This window comes from Channa argus, chromosome 21, assembly GCF_033026475.1.
Source record: "Channa argus isolate prfri chromosome 21, Channa argus male v1.0, whole genome shotgun sequence".
Taxonomy (NCBI): domain Eukaryota; kingdom Metazoa; phylum Chordata; class Actinopteri; order Anabantiformes; family Channidae; genus Channa; species Channa argus.
The window spans coordinates 14,535,889-14,556,156 of NC_090217.1; the positions used below are offsets into that span (position 1 = coordinate 14,535,889).

Below are 20,268 nucleotides of genomic sequence, written 5' to 3' on the forward strand. Positions count from 1 at the left end.
GGAGTAGAGTTTGGGAAAGAAACATCACCCATTGGATCAGTGTGTGACAGGTGTTTTTATTAGTTTTTAGACAACAATAGAGGTGGAACAGAGGCATTTTTCTATGGTGGTGGTGTCTGTATAGGGATTGTTGGAAATATAATTAAATAAAAATATGAGCAATTAACACAAACTATATTAACATTTAATATGTTCACAGTATTTATGTCCACAGTCTTTATATATTTCTACCTTGTGTTGGTGGTGCTAAAGACTAAAGAGTGCAGTTTTTAAATTTCCCACCTGCATTGAAAACCATATTTGGCCTCTGTGTGCAGAACAGTGTGACCTGGTCTGCAGGGAGGACATGTTTCCATCAGCCAAGCTAATGGGCGAGAAAGAGCACATCAGATCCATAAAAGACAAAGAGGTTCAAGGAAAGAGTTGGTCTTCTTCCCAGACAGTAAACTTGAAGAGAGGAAGTCAGTGGTGCTCCCTGACCTTGTGAAACTGCTCCTGCTTTGCTATAAGAAACCAAGCAGCAGCATCAAAAGTCTCTGTGATGTAATTTAGTGAAAACATATAATGAGCAGATTGGCGTCCATTACAGTGGGTGGCTTCTGCCAATTAGGTGTAGATGATCAGTGAAGGGGTGTTCTGAAAGTGTTTCTGACACAGTAAGTGGATCAATGCTCTTAAGACAAGTCCCCTGCCAATATTTGTCCTTGATGTCATCTTTCCAAAAGATCTGTGTTATAAAGTCTTAACTTTTCTGTTCCTCTCCACTCTGGGGAAGGAACACACGCTGTACTGGGCTTACTGGACACCCAGTCCAATCCAGTTTGTCAAATTATGTTAACGTAGAACCTCGTGATTTGTCCAGTGCCAGTGCCGGAAGTGCAGGAAGAAATAGGAATGTCACATCTTACTTTTTGCAGAAAGACCCTCTGTCAGTATTCTTGCCTAAGAACAACAACAAAAAAATCTTGTTAAATGAAACAGCTTTAGGGGTCAGATCATATTTTTGTTTAATTATATTAGATTATTGTATGAGCCAACCATGATTTCCTCAGTTTTTTGTTTGTGTAGTGGATTGTTAGGTGAATTAGATTAGGAGACATACGTACTGATCGAGAGAGTTCAAGAGAGTTCAAGGGAATTCAGTTCAGCTCAGCCATTGAAAGGAACAGACATGGACAACAAGACGGACGGTAACTGGAGCAAAGCAACTGACTACAACGTAGTGGTAGAAGTGAAAGGTTCAGTGTGTAGCTGTGGAGGCACACGGTTTCTGAAAGAGTCCTATGGGTTCAGCCATACTTTCAGAAACGGGTTCTGTGCGTTTAGCCATACTTTGAGAAGCTTGTTCGATGAAACCGCTCGTCCCAATAAACAAGAATCACTCGGCCTCAGCATAAAGTCACACGTCAAACTTTGACAACCAGTGGGTTTCTGAATAAATGCAGCAGCTACAGTCCCATCAGTCTCAGCTGCTTATCACTAATGAGCAAATGGTATGAACATGATACTTACTCAACAACAACATGTTAGCATTGTCATTCTCCTGAGAAACACAGCCTCACAGTGCTGGTAGCATGGCTGCACCTTGTTAGTCTGAATGGCTGTTAAAGAACAAGATGTTCGTTTTTCCAAGCGCTTTTTTACATATTTTCCTAAGAATTTTTAGGACTAGACATTTCTGGGAACTTTCAAGCAGGGAATATATTGTGCAGTTGAATGAGACTAAAAAATATAGTTAATTATTAGAAGTTCATGCCAGCTAGATTGCACCAAAAGAGAAAAGCCACACAGCGACGATTTACAACCTGTTCGTATCTGTGCAGTTTCACTTCACAGAGCAACAGTGAGCCTGTGTTTGCAGCCTGTATCCTTTGACAGGGAACCCAGACAGGTGACCTTTTTACCTCATGCCATGGCATGAAAGATGCAACCTGCTGCTGTATGAATTCTGGATAACCTTGCCCTGCAGACAGGACATGCCTAAGTATAGCTGCATATAGTGTGAAAAGTCAGAGCGCAGCCTGCTCATCAAAATAAATAAATAAAGAGATAAAATACCATCCGCATGTAATGCTTAAACCTGTCTTTGCATTTCAGGAAGACACATTGGAACCATCAGTAAAAGAAATGATCTTGAGTTCCTGTAAGGTCAGGAATCACTATATGATGATGTGAAGTGACGTTAAGTCAAAGTGGATGGGGTTTTATCAAGCTGAGAGGTGGAGAGAAGTGATATGAAAAGGGCTGGAGACGTGCTGGCACTTGAGCCTGAAGTGAACTCTTCCCGTGGATCTGACATTCCTGTAGTGACACTTCTGCAGGGTGGACAACTATAATTACTCTACATAGAAGACAGATCAGATACTGCACTTACTTCAGTATTAATACACTTGTATATCTCAAATAATTATGTACACATGGCACATTCGGAGCCAAGGCTTTGCTGGATCACACTGTGTTTTCATGGTTGCCCAAAACAGTTGAGTAATAAATTATAGCAGAAAAAGACATTGCAAGGTGTTTTTGCTGGGCTGCTGGGGAGATAGAGACAAGCATGAGAAGCGTCGGAGAAAACGCTGTGCAGCATATTAGTCTGGCCGTCAGCAGTTTGATTGTAATTAAATACCAAAACTGGTGCCCTACTTTTTGCCCAACTTTGGCAGCTGAGCAAATAATCTCTGCAGCACTGAGTTGAAGGACATGATTAATGACATCAGTGTGTGAAACACAGACCAAAGTCTGTGTCATCTATTGTGTTTGTTTGTTTGTACCCACCTTCTTCGTGTGTGTGTGTGTGTGTGTGTGTGTGTGTGTGTGTGTGTGTGTAAGGCGGGGTATTTTTTTTTTTTTAAAAAACCTCCATCTCATCTATGATTTATCTCCCAATTGTGTGTCTTTTACAAAATAGTCTAAAATTAATTTCAGGGATGGGGTGGAGGATTTTGAAGAAGCAGAGCAATGCTACTGCAACCAGTCAACCTCTGCAGTCTGAATGGATCACAAGGTGAAACAGTGGACTGGCACAAAAATGGGGACATCTAAATTCCTGCGAGACTTATTTTATTACTTATTTACTGATTTTATTTTCTTGCCCCATTTGTGATTTTTCTGCAATCCCTGTCCTTTTCCAACCCATCTAAGCAAGGGCCAAATAAAATAATTTAAAAAAAGGTTTGACAGTTGATTTCTGCTGCCAAAACTGCCGAATGTGTTTTACTTTCTGATGTTTTGATGTCAGCAGAAACTTTAGCTTTATACTTAATGATGTGTTCTTGGCATCCTTTGTTGTTTCTGGTCTTATTTGTTATGCTGTTTGCTCTCTACAGTTCTTTCTGCCTGTCCTACTTTACTGTCTCCTTCTATATTATGATTGTTTTATTATATTGTCAGCAAGTCCCCTTGTCACATCTCTCTGACTTATTTATCCGGTTGACATTTTGCCTGTTGCCCTGCAACTACTGCAAATAAATTCAAGTTAAGTCAACAGTTTAAGCCGAAGGCGAACCAATCAAATTAAAACAACCTTCTACTTATTTTATTATTAGGAGGTTACAAGTTAGAATATTTGTTGGAAGTATTTAGAACGTGTACAGATTTTTTTTGTATTATAATGTGATAAACTGATTATCATCCAAATCTTCAGGTGCCTTAAGCTATTTTAACCTCAAGCTGTTTTGTTGGCTTTCGGCTTATTGTTTCGGTTATCTGATTTGCTGCTTTAATGTTTTAAAATACTCTCACTGTTCTCTGCATGAGCTTTTCCTGCAGCAGCAGTTGGCTGTGTTCAGCTTTACAGCTTTTTAAAAAAAAAAAATGCTGTATATCCTATCAGTCCTACATCAAGCAGCACAAGCACACACAGTCTAGAGATTATATGTTGGAGCCAGACAGTTCTCTGAGGAATTGGTTAAAAAACAAAAAAGGAGTAACAAATTTGAGCAAGTATAAGACTTGTGTTCATTAGATGGATCGAGACATGATTACAAATGAAATTTTCTCCATGCCAGCTGAATGTCTAGGCCTATTTATTTATTTAGTTAGTTATTTTGCACTTTCAGCTTATCCCTTAAGTTCAGGGTCGCCACAGTGGATCATTATGGAACGCTCTCGGTTTGCGGCCACTCCACCAACTGAGCCACTGCTGCCCCCGGATGTCTATAAGATGATATGTAGTAGAATTTATGCAACCCCAGTGTGAGCAAAAACGTCATTGTATAAGTTAAACAGAGTACATAACTTTGAAAAAAAGATTTCTGGCAATATGTTCCAAAACACAATAACTAACTAACTAACTAAATAAAGTATCATATAGTTATTACTAGGTAGAATGATACTTATCAGTGTTGTTATTATGAGGCTGGATCATCTGAATATTATTGGCAGTTTGATCTATGATATCACATTTTATTAGCTAATGATTGTAAATCACATGAAAGTATGGATGAAGTATGAATGAAAAAAAAAATAAAAGTGCAGTAAGCCTGGGAAGTATAGTTGAGTAAAAGTACCTGAACACTGACTCTGATAAAGAAAGTGAAAATGAAAAACATTTCATCTGATCACAGCGTAATGAAAATAAATTTACTTGTTTCTGCATAATTAGCAGAGATCAAACTCATTAGTGCTCATAATTTCTCAAACCACTGAGTGTCAGAAAACTTTGTCAGATTCTAATGTAAAGTCTGTTTGTTAGCTATTCAACTTCATCATTTCCCTGTGAAGCAGAAAAACAACACACATCGGGGACGACACACTGCCAGGGAAAGATATTTTTATAGAGATATCATTTTTGGCATTTCACTGGTAGGAGCTGCCAGTCTTCCTGCCTGGCCTGGTTTGTTTGCCGTTTTGTGCTGATATCTAAAACCAAATGTGGAAATTTTATCAGGCGCTGGGCAGCTGTCTTTTTCTTATTTTAATAAACCAGATAAACTTGATAAAGATTCTAATCAATGACTGTAAGTGCTGCTCCAGACAGTGAGAAAAGGCTGATGATTGTTGATTCAAAAGGAGTTTATTTGCTTGTTTTGGAGCTTTTACGCTATAGGCTTATTTGACAGACTGACAGTTCTGCAGCACAATATCTTGCCCATAAACCAGACAATTCCCCCTCAGCACTATCAGGAGAACACAAATATGGTCTCCCACTCACTGTCAATAAAGCCAGAGAGAGCCTGTGTGTGACGACAGCACATTTTGGAGGCTGTTCGTTTACAACAAATGAGAATCATTCTGAAGGGTGGATGTTCGCTTTTAAAACCACTGCAGTCGCTTCAGCGGGGACCCTGTCAGACATTTTTGTTATCCCATTTAGCTTTTAGCATTGGACCATTGTCTTTTCCTGAATTATAGCGATCACGGAATGTGAATGCAATCTGTAAAGTCACAAATCTTTTTAAACAAAAGGTCACAAATCTTTTCTTTTTATCTCACACAAAAGTAAAACTTGCTTTCTCCTCCTTTGAAAGCAGCCTCTATAAATAACTTGCCAGTGCGTTTACATGATGGGACTGCAGAGAAAACCAAGCTAAGAGTGCCCTCTATGTTCAGGCTGTAGCTTTGTGCTTGCAAATGTTGTATGAAGTCATGAAAAATTCTGAATATACAGAATCAGCCACGTCTCGCACTTATTGAGCTGCAGCTGCTTTTGCAAAGAATAACTTGCCTCAGATGTTGATCAGCAGGACAGTTTCCGTATTACCTGGCTCTTAAGCAGCTAAGATGCCGCATTTTTCCATCTGGGCTCAATATTAAGAGCCCCTCAGGTTAAAGACGGAGAGAAAGCTTCACGTTCCCGGTGCTTCTCTAAGTGCTCATCAGACATTAAACGGAGAGGCAGGCCAGATCAAAGCAGCGGGGCAGATCTTTACTGTCTGACTTTCTCTCTCCCAAAGCCTGAGAAACCCTGTCACAAGCTCAGATGCTCAAAAATGATTTTCCTTCCAGACTCATTGTTCTCCCCACGATGCTGCACACACTAGTTGTCGTTGTGTAGCCCAAAAATCAAAGCTCACCAAATGAGGACATTGTAAGCTAATATGTCTATTATAGAGCAATGAAGACTGCAATTAGATGGGAAATCTGGAGTCTGTGTGAAAAACCCAGCTGATTCTCTCCAGCCACATTATGCAGAGACGGGGTCTGTCACCTGCAGTGACTCACAGTGTTACACTGCCTGTAGATTGTGCTGCTGTTGAACTGTACTGCATTATACAGGGAGATGTCAACACCTGCTTGTGGAACATAATAAAATTCAAGGGCGTCACAATTTATTTGATCACACAGCTGAATCGACACCACTCTACGACAGTTTCAACGACACTGTAACCTTCGTGATTGAGGATTTATGACAGGACTGTAGACTGCATCCGAGTTAGCTTGGTGTTCCTAATAACATGACAACAGTGTATTATTCAGATCAGTGGATGTCAACCCTGCTCCTCAAGTAGTTCTGCCCTGCTTGTATTCAACCAATCAGAAGCTGGACGATACCAAATCACTTTGTCTTCCCCTATCTCATTCTCATAGTATGTTCCAACTCCTAATTGACTGAACACACCTGACACAGGTAATCTGCAAGCGACTTGTAGATCCAAGTTTGAGAACCACTGATCTAAGTGAATATGGGACAATGCTACTCTTTGTTGACTTGAACTTCTCTGATTAGTTGGAGAGATGATCCTCAAAGCGAATATCTACACACTGCTCCTAGTGCTGTTCGAGCACCTCTCCACATTAAGATAAGCATTAAAATAAAAAGTTTTTAATATCCTTAACACTACAAATAGTCCAAAATAGATATTTTTAACTGGGCTAAGTTTGATTTCAAAACTGTCTTTTTACTGAGGTTTTATAAGGTAACATGTGAATGAGTAACAGTAATAAACCCCGAGAATTTTTACCTGTTTTAGCTTCTTGCAGCTTATTGTTTTGGCTTTAGAGGCCACAGCATTAATGCCTTATCTCATTCTTATCATTATCATTTTCAAGCCAAGCTGGACCAATTGGTATTTAAGGATTTAAGTCTGGTTGGGAGCTAAATAGGCTCTCTTCTTTTCACCTTCGTCTAATTTAAAGGGTTAGAAAAAATGGAAATAATGAGCCTATAGTGGCTACGTTGGTGCCTGTAAGTAGCTGACAGCTCTCCATAATATTAGAAAAACAAGGGCTGTAGTAGAAATAATACAGCACAAATCAACTCCGTCTGGTTCGGCCACCAGCCTCAGCCCAGAGTGAAACAACAGACCAAATTAGCAAATTAGTTGTTACAGAAAGCAGCAAATATTTCCAGAAGTTAGCGGATGCAAAATTGAATATAATAAGAGTAAATACTGGATTTTATTTGCTAGTTGACCAGAAGAATAACACCTAGTGAAAGCTAATTCACTGCTCTGTTGCACTTAATGCAAATTTCATCGATCCATTATCTGTCACCGCTTATCCTATGTGGGTCGCGGTGGGCCAGTAGCCGGTCCCAGCTGTCAGAGGCGAGAGGCGGGGTACACCCCGGACAGATCGACTGTATATCGCAGGGCCACAAAGACACATCTTTGGAACCTGCAACGCTCTATCTGTGGGGCAGCAGCGCTAACCACTCCACCACTGCCCTAATGCAAATTTCAATTCATTTAAAAACAAAAAAAAGGTGTGTTTTGATCTGCAATTTTCAAGCCAATTAGACACATATTAGAGGGAATGCTTGCTCCAGCTCATGTTTTTCAAAGACACTTTGGTTGTTTGGTGGTGTTATACTGGTGTCTGAAGAACTTCCAGTAAACTATGATGCCCCTGTAAGATCAGGGTTACGTCTTCTTAAAGTGCCTTTCTGACACTGAGCTACAGTAAGATCCAGTCAGTAAATGGCAGAACACTCACAAAAGAGCGAGCAGCCAGTTCTTCGCTCCACAACCTGGCGCTGGAGCAGACAGATGTGCTGATATGCCATCTATAGCCGGAGGCTCTTTCTGACTTCTAAAGGCTTCCGCTGTCAAAATGGGGCGCCTGGGAGTGCATGACACAAAAGTTAAATGAAGGTTAAATGGAAGCACTTCAAAGTGGGAGATCTCCACAGAAAAATAACGGAGGAAAGGTTAATGTGAGTCTTGTTGAGACACCGGAGCAGCTTGTAGCTTTTGGGCATGACGGCTTGAGGTCCAATTTGGGTCAGAACGCCTCAGGGCCGCCGTTTATTGGTTTTGTTTGCACAGTCGCTGTGTGGAGTGTGATAACAAGGTTTTTAAATGATACTTGGAGAGCAGCTTTCTTCCAGGTCAGATTTTCCTTTTTTATATTTTCAGTACATATTCAGGTTTACTACAGGCAGACAATAGGCACATGGCGGATGTCATCCACCTCCTGAAAATGTATTGACGAGGCGTAAATTCTCAATTCTTTAGCATGTCAGTCTGTCTTACAGCAAAACAAAGGATTGCTGTCGGGCAGGTTAAAGACGCAGTTTAGACATTTTAGAAAACATGTTTAGAAATCATTCAGCTCTTTCCAACTTCCAGTTGTTAATCTAAGCTCATTTCAGCTGTCTGTGGACAGTCGTCGAGAAATATATAAGTATTTGACTGCAGTTAAAATAATTGGATCCGACAGACATGTCTGAACCAAACTGTCACTGTCACTAACAATTAAAACAAACGAGCTCTGTTCTGGGGTCCAGGCTCTTGGTAGTCTTCTCTCTCCAAATGCACTCATGATGTTGCGCTAATTTGAGAGAGAAAGTTTGAGAGACTTCTTTTGCATCTGCACTCACCTTTGCTCGTTGGGCCGGTTTGCCAGAACCTGTTGCATTGTCAGTTTCAAAAAAATTACTCTATTTGTCCCCCCCCAAAGCCACCCCCGGTTGGGACGTCGGGAACAGCTCCATATGTACCGTGAAGAAGAAAGGTCCAGATGCCTTTTAGTCAGAAATATGTGGCTGTTTGCTGCAGCAGCTAATGGATGAATGTATGAACGGAGCTCTAATGAGAAGAATCGGGTTAAAAGGCAGCACTCCACATCTCCATGAATATACACTAATTGGACTTTAGAAGTTCGCTGATGTGACACATGGCTGTGAATTAGCCAGTGATTGCGAAGCATGAATGACAAAGCTGATACTAATCACCTAAAGCAAGTGCAACTTCAGTGTCCGACTTCTGTCTGAAACAACACCATGCTCCGCTGATTTCTTTTAGCGGGCGGAATAGCTGATTAGACTTTACCTGAAATGACCTGATACTGCGTGTTTGTGAAGTTCCTGGTACAGGCCCCAACAATTCTATTACAGGGTGAGTGTAGGGAGGAATTAAAGGAATGTGTTAAGCCCCTAAACTTCCAGTCGGAATAAAACCAAAATAAAAGGCGGAAGAATGTAGAACAAGGCATGTAGTAGAATGGAACTCACTCATTAGAATCAGGTAGATGTACAGCAATTACCAGCTTAACACAACAGCAAAAGAATAGTAACATCTCATCTGCGTTGCCTGTGTCCCTTCAGTATTTAGCCTATTATCACAGCATCGTTAGTGAAGTGTGGCTGCCCTGTACGTCATTATGACGACTAATTGCCAAACGCCATGACTCAAAGGCAGTCGACCAGAAACTGCAGCTTTAAAGGGAGTAGACTTTGACACTTTTTTGAAGGTCAGCTTTTTCTGCATTCAAACCCCAACAGGTTGCCCCCTCCCCCCGGGTGCCCCGACCCACTGAAACGCCTATCACAGAAAACTGGAGAGGCTTATTGTTCGCTCCTCTACTGTTGACCCCTACCGCCCCATTAAAATCTAGCTTCAAACTCTGCCTGAGGGTCTCCAGCCATCATCGGCACCCGCAGCCTCGCCAAAGCCTCGCATACTAACGAGACAGAGGGGAGGGAGGAATGAGCCGGGGTGGTGCTGGGGATCTGGTTTGCATCTTTAAAATGTGTGTTGGGATTGGTCACCGGGCAGAATTAATGACAGGCTGGTGCTTCATTATGAGTGAGTCTGATGCAGGAGGAGTTGCACTTTGAGTTTAATGGCTGTTGCTGGTCCCATCCAGGTGATCACATGTGCTGACTGTTAATAGAAACAGATTTTAATATTCATTGTGCTGACATGCTGAAGGATTATTACCGCCATCATTGAGCTTCTGTTTACACCTCATGATTTGTTTGGTTGCCTGCCTGTCTAACAATCTTGACAGACTTGAAACTGAGTAGATTGGCCAGATTCATTAGACTCAGAAGTGACGAAGCTGATCCAAAATACCAGGTGGTTAATTTTGTGATTGGTGTATAATTAGTACAATTAGGATCCAGGTCTCTGGCTTGTTTTCATCCATAAAGCACTTTTTGGCATTTGGAAATAACTTAATTTCCTTTACCTTTAATGTTTAATATTAAATCACTATATATAGATTTAAAACTGTTGTTCTTTTCCTTTATCTTAATCCCACTAAATGTGCCTCAAATTGTTATAGTTGTCCACGGACATTGTCCCGCTCCCAGCTACATGTCAAAGTGTCCTTGGGCAAGACACTGAACCCCAAGTTGCTCCCGGTGGATCAGGGGAGCACTTTGCACGGCAGCCACCTCCATCAGTGTGTGAGTATGTTTGTGAATGGGTGAATGGGAACCAACATTGTAAAGTGCTTTGGTGGCCATTCACCATTTACCTTATAGTAAAACATCTAAGTTAACAACAGTCAAACAATGTATCATTATAAACAGAGCCACACTGCAAAGACGTACTTGGATATATACTTTATTTATTTAGCTACAGTGATAGGTAATATAGTTTTATTAGAATTACAAAAACATAAATAAGTCTTCTATACCCGTGTGGTACTTTTTCTCACTCTGACATGAATGGCTGCAGAGGTAGTGGAAGGACTGGACACAATCGGAAAAACTGTTTAAAGCCATACGGTATATTTGCCCTGATGGGAAAGGACACAATGTGTCTGCTACCGGAGGGACATAACGGACTGGTTTTAGTGCTGAGACAGAGCAGAGGTTTAAACACGTGAACACAACTGTCCCCAAATACATATTTACAACTTTAAAACAACATAAAGAAAATTCCATCAAGGACCTGACAGACGTAGAGTTAGATTTAGTGTTGCACATTCTTACAGCTTGTTTGTTCATATGCGTTAATGTGGCGTTAAGACACAGACAAGGTGGATGTGTGGGTGAGTAGTTACAGAAGTTGATTGCCTACATACACTGAAAGGCTGCAATGATTTGTAAACAGATGGTAAAATCTAAATCTTATAACGGTCAGTGTAGCACAGTAAGGCACAGTTAGCTTAGCAACCAGAGATGCTTTTGTCAGTCCTTCAGCCTCCCAGTAGCAAACCACCTTGCATACGGTCAACACTATCACATGCTGATCTTCTCACCACATTTATGAGAAGTGGAAGAGTGAGATGCATGTTTGAAGGAAGGTTTTGTACTGCAGAGTGGAGTTTTGTCATGCTGTAAAAAACACAGTGGAGGGAGAAACTATAACACTGGCTTAGTGGGCAGAGATTTGTATTTGCTTAATAAACAAAAATTAAAAATTCAACCTTGAAAAGAAAACTGCTTGAGAATATTGAGTTTTATTAGTGCATTACGTTAACACATTAAAACAAACTCCGGAAATTCAGAAATTAAAAAAAAAAAAAAAAACCCTGTAAGTACGGTGACAGCAGACTAATCTCTTTACTCTGCTGTACTTGGTTTTGCACTATATTGTTTAACTCAACCAATCAGATCATTTCTCCCTGAGGACTGAAACTGTATGAATGTTTTAAACTCCAGTCTGCTGTCATTTCTGAAAGGGTCCGCTGACAGTGTAAGCTGCTCTCTAAGATATTGCAAAAAACAACAGTAACCGTGGACAAAACTTTAACTTGCAGTCGAATGTGTACGACACTAAAATGAGTTTCTTTAAAAGCCCTATAAACTTTAAGCCTTTCTGCTTATTGATTTTACGCATCAGGAGAAAAACAACAACAACCGAGATGTACAGTAATTAATAAATCTAATTTCAGACATATCAACTGAACATTTCCTTTTTACAGCAATAGTTATGTGTTTACAGAAATCATGAAAAAACACAGTTTTTGAATAGTTAATTTAAATGTAACCTCTCAGCTAAAGTCTCAAGCAAACTTAAATGAAATGTGTCTCTACGTATACATTATACACAAATAAATACAAAATATTTAAAATGACAAGCAATAAACCTGATAAAGCTATTGGTGCATGTCAAATTCAAGCTTAATCATCTTAATCTAGTTTAATATATCATAATATATTTCCTTTTGTTTTTATAATAAACATGAATCAAAAATATCAAATTTGAACAAATAACAGTAAGTAGAACACCATCAAATTTCAAGCACATAATTCATTAAATGCCATAACTTGCTTTCCTATTAGCAGTGATTTTTGGGACATTTAAAACACCATATTTAACTTTCTAGGGTCTAAAACTGAAACTATATTTTCTTGTGACCCCTTATTATTTAAGGGAACCACTTGTTATTTATAGTTCAGGATAAAAATGGTTTGAATTACACAGGAACACAGCTGAATGTGGGGGAAAAATGAAATTATGATCACTTCGAACCCACAGTTTGGCAACCTCTGCTCTCAGATAGTGCAGATTTTGCACCATCCTTCCTATATTTGCATTTTAAAAACTAAAATGACAAATGAGAGTTATGTCTTGTTCAAACGAAGCCTGGCTGTACCTTTTGGTTTATGTAGATTGGAACCAGCAGGGGGCAGTGTTATTTGGAGTAAAGTAATTGTACAACATTTGGCTTCTCTCATTGAGAATCAAGTACAAAGAACATAGTGAATGAAAGTAGCCCATCCTTCACTGATTAGAGGAAGCAAGGTAAGTCAGCATTCGCAAGATATTAATGTTATTCATTATCCAACACTATAATGGAAGATACAGATCTGGAAATATGAAAACACTAATTCACACACGAACACTGGTGAACTGGGTGCATTTGGAGATTGGGTCTGAATGGTGGAGCTCACAGAAAAAAAACACATTATCGTTGCTTATATGTCCATATGTGGCTACTTCAAAACAAAAATTACCTCATCTCAAAACGGAAATATAAATGAGACCAAGTCCAGATCCCAAAGCAAGCTCCAAGGAGTCCGGTGAACTATTTAATATTATTAAATAGAATAGAATTTAATATTATTAAATAGTTCACCGGATTCCTATTTAATAATATTATGAATTATCAAATCCTATTTGATAAAATTTACATTTATATGGTATGTTAATAAAGTACATTTGAGGTTATACAATACACATTGACTTAATTAGCTTTCATTAATTAGTAGTCTTCTCTGATGTTATAACATGTTGAACATACTGAGATGAATGTTGTTAGTAAATTAGTTAATGGTGAGATTATAGATGTATCATGAACATTTCAATAGATACGTTGACTCCTTTCAGTTAGTCACAGCAAAAAACATTTCACACTAAGGTTGATCAGCTTCATACAATATAACTTTCAAGTGTTCACTGCTCAACTCCCCTGTATCCATTACACCACATTAAATTTAAGGCAATGTATCACAGAATGGACTGACCCTAAGAAATACATTTCCCTGTATATCTGCATTGAAATACAAGATTATATATTATTTATGGGCTCTGTATGTAGAAAAGCCACTATTGTACAGATGGTTTTTGGTCATTAATACCTTATTAAGGCCCACAGAGGAAATTACATTCAACCACACCATGTAATTAAACACAATAAATTGCAGCAATATTATAAAGATGTTGGGTGAAATATGGCCATTTCTGTTTTAGTGCAGCATACTGTATATGAGTGCAATATGGGACCCGAGACAATATACAGAAAGAATTTTATGACTTGATCGAACATATTAAAGTGAGACATTCGTGCAAGTTTTACTACACAACATTACAGTGCTCAAGTGGGCAGCATAATATGCAAGCACCCGCTGTGAACACATCTGTTCTTTATTTATGGAAGTGGGAATGTTAGGGTGCCCAACTGCCATATGAAACACAGTGCAATTAGGAGTTTGGCTTCTTGCTCGACACATATCCCCAAATGGGCCGAGTGTTTTCAGTGTACTGGGTCTGCTAATGCTGCATTCACACTGCAAGCAACCCAATCAACAGGTCGTGAGCAATCTTTGCCTCATAAAGCGCTGAGCAACCGGACGAACTCAACCAAACTTTTCAGCCAGATTGGAGGTTCTCTTCTGCTCCCTACTGATATGATTTCTCAACCATAACCTAGCATACTAGCCACTGATTCCAGCTATTGAAAAGCAAGTCTCCAAAACTTTGAAACAAAACACTACTGGACAACGTAAATGCTTGTGAAGTGAACACAGACTTAGAAATCAGTGTTCAAACCTTCCTCAAGATCGGACACTGTCTGTTACAGGCAAAAAATAAAAAATAAACATAATATACTGACTTTGCTGGTGGTGTTGGTGCTGCATTATTGTCATATTGGAAGACACGGGAGGATGACAGGTGGGGTAACTGAATGATGCTTGTTATAGCTTGAAATATATTATATGTGTTGGGACAGATGGAAGAATCATCAATGACCTAACTGCAGCAAATAATGTTTTTCATAAACGGAGTTGATTGAATGTGACTGTTTTCCTAACAATCTGCTAACATATGTGCATTGGCTGCTATGTTGCTCTCATTGAGGCGAGTCTCACTGAAAATAAAATCCCATATCTTGACTGTAACTGCCACTAGGTATCTGATGTGAAGGTTACAGTGATGTATTTGCACCAAATACTGATATGAGGTGAGCATGGAAAAAAAAAAAAACTACACAGTTTTCCACCAACACTTTCACACTTTAGCCTCTTTACATGCATACAGTATTTTACATATTCCTCTGTGGTTACTGTTTCTGCTGATGCTCAGTGAGAAATATATCCGTCCTCACCACTTTCTACAACATAGCTGTTGCTTTGGCAGTTTTAGAGAAGTGTAGAGCCTGGTGGAGCACACAGAGATATCTCCTGGCTTGGAGCTCAGTTTGATCATGGTTGATGGTGTTTGTAGGTCGCGATGGTGAACTGTTGGGAGACCGGAACAGTCTAGATGTTGGTTTCCCGCTGCATTGGTTCCTCCTGTTTCTCACTTTTATCGGCCAGCACCTCAGAAGCCCGGCCCTGCCTATCACCCTCCTTTTGGCCCTGAACAGGATCTGGATCTTCCGTCTCAGTTCGTTTGTACATCTCTGCCCACTTGCGCTCACGGTCTAAGAGTCTGTAGTTAATGAAGTTTCCAATGAAGAGCCAAATACTGGCCAAAATTACAACTGCTCCACAGCAAAAATACATGTACTTGTAGTTTTTTGTGACATCAACAAGTTTCCCTGCAAAACAGAATGCAGTTTATAAATGTTAATAAACAGTAAAGTTAAAAACTTTGCATCCCCTTTTGTTGAAATTGCAAAAAGTGTAAAGCACATCATAATATTCATAGTTTAATAGCTAAATAATACTATAGCTTATCAAAACATATAGCTTGTGCAAATCTGTCTTCCTCTTCAGAAGTAATGAAAATGGTCAAGGAGTGTATAAAAATAAAGTTATACCAAAATATTGACAATTATATATTGCAAATGTTTGCATCCCCCTTGCTTAAGGTTTCTATGAAACGAACTTTATTTTGTAAAATTGGGCATCTGATCTTTACAAAGACTGTCAGCTCTTGCGATGCTTAATGAGTGGCACCAGGTTTGTTAAATGGGGCTGCCACTAAACATTTGCAAGGTCTCCCAGGGGCAGTCTGAGGTAGTGTGCTTACAGCAGCAAAAACAAAGGGGCCCGGAAAGCCTCTTTCAGAAGACCTCAAGATGAAATGGTAAACCTTCATAAATTTGGATGGGGATATAAAAATATTTCAAAGTGCTCTGGGATACCAGTATCAACTAAGAAGACCATAATCCAGAAATGAAAGAAATGTGGAAACACAAAATACTTTTAAGAAGTGGAAAAAAAAAAAAACTGAAAGAGGTGCTAGCAACCATGGTCTTTCCGGTCTTTAAATATCATTGAAAACCTGTGGACCTGTAGACTTGAAGACAGCCAAGACAACCAAGCAAACTGCCAGACTTGGAACAACTATGCCACGAAGAATGGACTAAAAGTACACCTCAAAAGAGACAATTCTGCTCAGAGGTTACCCAAAGATGTTGGAAGAGGTTATAAAGTCAAAGAGAGTAAACACCAAGAGTTATAGAAAATTTCTTTTGCAACATTATATAATTTAAATTATTTTAGTATAACTTTCTTTTTAAACACTGCTTGACTGTTTTTGTTACTTTTGATCGTGAATGAATTTAGTGGACAATGTACACTAAATATTATTTTGATGAAATGAAATGTAATTTAATCATCACAACAGTTGATGTGCTTGTAGGGGTGAAGTAGTGAATTTAACTGACCAAAGCTAATAGTCAGAAGTGATGTAAATACTCAATATTCCATTAGGTAGGGACATTATGCACTCTTAGAGACAGAACAAACCTGCTAGTGGTGGACCAATGAGGACTGGGCAGCACTCCACAATGGTTGTGAGTCCCACGGCACTGGAGAACCTCTGAGGCCCAACCAGGTCCATCAGTGTTTCAAAAAGCACTGAGCTGACCATGCCAAAGGCAAAGCCAAAGAACACTGAATACACCACCAGACCAGTGTAGCTTTCCACCAGCGGACAGAAGATGTGGCATACGCCATTGTACAGCACAGCAAAGCTGAAGAAGTACTGGATCTTGGGCCGGACCCAGCGCGAGTTGGCCAGCAGCCCCATAGAGGGCCTTGCAATCATGTCAACAAAAGCCAGAATTGAGAGGAGGAAGGCGGCAGAGTATTCATCCACACCCATGTCCTTTGCATAGGCTGCAAGGAAGACAATAGGTGCGAAGAAACCCAAAAACATGATGACATTGCCTGACAGGTAAATGAGGAAGCCACGATGCCTGAAGAGCGTCAAGTCCAGGTACTTGTTTATAATTTCCCAAAAACTACGCTTTTCTTTGGTTGTGGTGGCAATGGTGGCCAACTCTTCGTTCTTCTTGGCCTTGTTGGGTGGTGGTTCCAAGGGCCTCATGAGGGCACCGGCGACACAGCAATTCAGCAGCAGGCCACCCAGGATGAGGAAGCTGCCCCTCCAACCAAACTGATTGAAGAGGTATTGATTGAGAGGGGCCAGGGTGCTGAGAAAAACAGGACTGCCTGCCATTGCCAGTCCATTAGCAATGGGACGCTTCTTGTAGAAGTATCTGCCAATCATGGTGAGTGCTGGCTGCAGGTTGAAGGCCAGGCCAAGTCCTATGAGAAAGGATGACATCATTTAAATAGGCTTATAACCTTTATAATGTGGGTAACGTAGCAATAGTATAGAACTATTTTGCTTCTCATTCACCGGACACTTTTTTTTAAAAAATCTCTTACCATGCTGCAATGCTACGCTAAGATAGTAAAAAATGTAAACATTATTCCTAAACATCTGCATGCTAGTCATTATGACCATTCTGCATGCCTATAGACTCTAGACTAACATTTCTGTATCTTCGATAGATTTCAGACATATTCCTGAAAGATTTAAGTGTTGTGGAGGGGATGAGATCATATTACTGTTAACTGATGATTAAACAGTTGTTTAACCACCACGGTGGTTAAGTAATGTGGCACATTAAAATCAAAATATAAAGCAATTATTTTCAAAAAGTGTAAACCAAAACAGGCTAAATAAAAAGAATTGAAACGGTTTTATTTTAACCTGCTACTTAGAATTAGAGGCTAATCAAAGTAACTCAGAATAGACTTAAATGGAATTAGATGTACTTACCACCGATAACACCTATGCAGATGTAAAGCTGCAACACGTTGTTGCAGAAGGAAGCTAAGATCATGCCCAGAGCACAGAAGCAGCCCCCGATCATGACGATAGGCCTGCAGCCGTATGTGTTGACCAATATACTGCTGATGGGACCTAAAACAAATGGGAGTCAGAAAATCAACTGACACATGTCACATGTTGGTGGCACAGGATGTGCCAAATCAGATATTAAAAAAATAGATTTGCATTTAATAATGTCACTTTATGCTCACTGGATGGAAACGTGTGGATTTTATTTAAAACGGCAAAAAAGTTGACACAGATATTTCTGTACATATTTCCGTTTGATGCCAGATAAAACTTGCAGAAGGCTACTTCGCACACTTTTGCTGTAAACCGCTGCTACTTTCAGCCGGAAACCCAGGTAACGAGACAAGTGAGAGTCAACCACGTCGTACAAAACGTCGCGGACCAAGATGGAAGCAATGACGTTAAAGAAGCTAAAACTCACCTTTAAGGTTACAGGAAATGCAGAAGCAGACCACAATTCAGTGTGAATTTGTCTCTGCTTGCAACACCTTTCACTTTACACATTGTCATTTGATCTATTGTGACTTCATTCGTTTTTACCTTGCACTTTTAAGTTCTACTTAGGTTATGTATATAAAAGCTTCCTAACTTCTGTTTGCTTTACTTATATTAAAATATCTCTGTTTCTAGCTGAGAAACCTCCAAATAATTTCTTCCTGAAGTCGTTCGTCATCAGGAGCTCAGATGATGATTCCATCTAGACGTGTTCTGAGCAGCAAGTCAACAAAGACTACAGCCTCAGTTGTATGAGCAATGCAATGACATCATCCGAACTAAAACGTTTGTAATGATGTCATCTAGTGATTTTTTTCCAGCCAGAAGCCCAGATATATATTTTACTATAAGGAAAGCAGACAAATGTTTATGGCATTCTTATATGTTTATTACCCAAACTAGAGCAATAGGAACTATGTTAAAATTCATTGAAGTTGCCCTTTAAAATAAATGCAGCGATAAGGGCAGCTTGAAAATGTCAGGATGAATAATAGGCATAACAATTACAGGAATTTGTTGAAATAAAAATTCCATGCTGTGAACTCTAAAATCAGCCACAGAATATGATGCACAGAAAGAGGTTTCCCACTCTAATTAAAAGTCAAAAGAATTCTTAGTTCTCCCTGTAAATTCTGTACAAATCACGTGTAACTTAAGAACAGCAATAGGTTGCTAAATTGGAAAAGGTTGTTTTAATTCCTGAGATACTCAATTCATTTTAAATGAATGATTAATCACAGAAGAAGTTAGTAAATTAATGAACTCTTTTATATCATACAGCTTGTGTTCTGTGTATACTTTACATTTACAGTTTTCCTCTTTATATGAGAGATATTTGATCATTTGAAATTGTTTAGTCAAATAACATCCCGTGTAGAATGTGGCTGCCCCAGACTCTTTAGAAATGCATACATCTTAAAACTGACACTCTCTCGTATCCATTTCCTAAACTTTAAGGACAGGAGGTCTAAATCGAATAGCGAGAGAGAAAAGTAATGAAAGATGTATGTATTTGAAATAATTCTTTCATTAGCAGCCAGAAGATGTATCATATTTCTGCCAGGCCCGATGCAATTTAAAAAGCCAGTATGGGCATGGAGTCATCTGACTTAATTTGCTCTGCATGAATCTTTTTTCGACCTTGAGGAAAGTTCCCCTCATTTGCATCCACAGTGGTGATCTGTATTCTCTGGAGCTTGGCGGGACCCGCATCGGCTGAGATGAGGAAGCCCCTGAGCCTGCACATTACCTCCCTTGAAAAAGGCTTATCATCTCCTGGCCAGATGCAGAGTGGACTTTATTACACAGTGGACAATAACCTAAACTAAATATAACCACCTAGATCCCAGAAGGGAATGACACGTACAGACATGTGTCTAACAGTTTTTCCACGACTCTTTAATGGGAGCTGCAGCAAAGAGGCTGCTACAGCTTATGTGATGAGGCCAGCTATTCATCACACTTCAAATAGGATGAAGTCAAAGGAAATGGAACTTTTGAAAGTGTCCCGCTATAAGTGAACACAGGCTCCTGACCCATTGCATAGATATTCACAAGGACTTAAAGGAAGGTAACCTTCAGGTTAGCATGACTCTTTGAAGTAAATTTTGAAACTACCAGAAGTTAAAACATTAAAACTGTATGGTTTAAGGGTTAGAGTAGTGGATTGTAACAGGACGTTCAGTTCAGTTCAACGTCCTTTAACAGTAAGACAAATCTGGGTGGGGACAGTGTGGAAGCCCTTAAAACCCTATCTGCTCCAGTAAGGCTGCTCAGTGGTCAGCGGATAAGAATATTGTGCTGGGCAGCTTCCAGATGTCATTTTATTTAA

General features: G+C 39.6%; 1 protein-coding gene across 5 annotated transcripts in view; it reads right to left on the reverse strand.

The window, feature by feature from the left end:
* Positions 1-11,982: 11,982 nt before the first annotated feature.
* LOC137106750 (monocarboxylate transporter 2-like) overlaps positions 11,983-20,268 on the reverse strand; it is an 18,230-nt gene continuing 9,944 nt past the window's right edge. For all 5 annotated transcript variants that reach the window (XM_067490505.1, XM_067490508.1, XM_067490506.1 and 2 more), the window contains exons 3-5: positions 17,862-18,005; positions 16,538-17,341; positions 11,983-15,381 (exon numbers count right to left, since the gene is read on the reverse strand). In XM_067490505.1, coding sequence (XP_067346606.1) covers positions 15,101-15,381; positions 16,538-17,341; positions 17,862-18,005 — 1,229 coding nt within the window. In that variant the 3' untranslated portion in view covers positions 11,983-15,100. The remainder of the gene's footprint in view (positions 15,382-16,537; positions 17,342-17,861; positions 18,006-20,268) is intronic.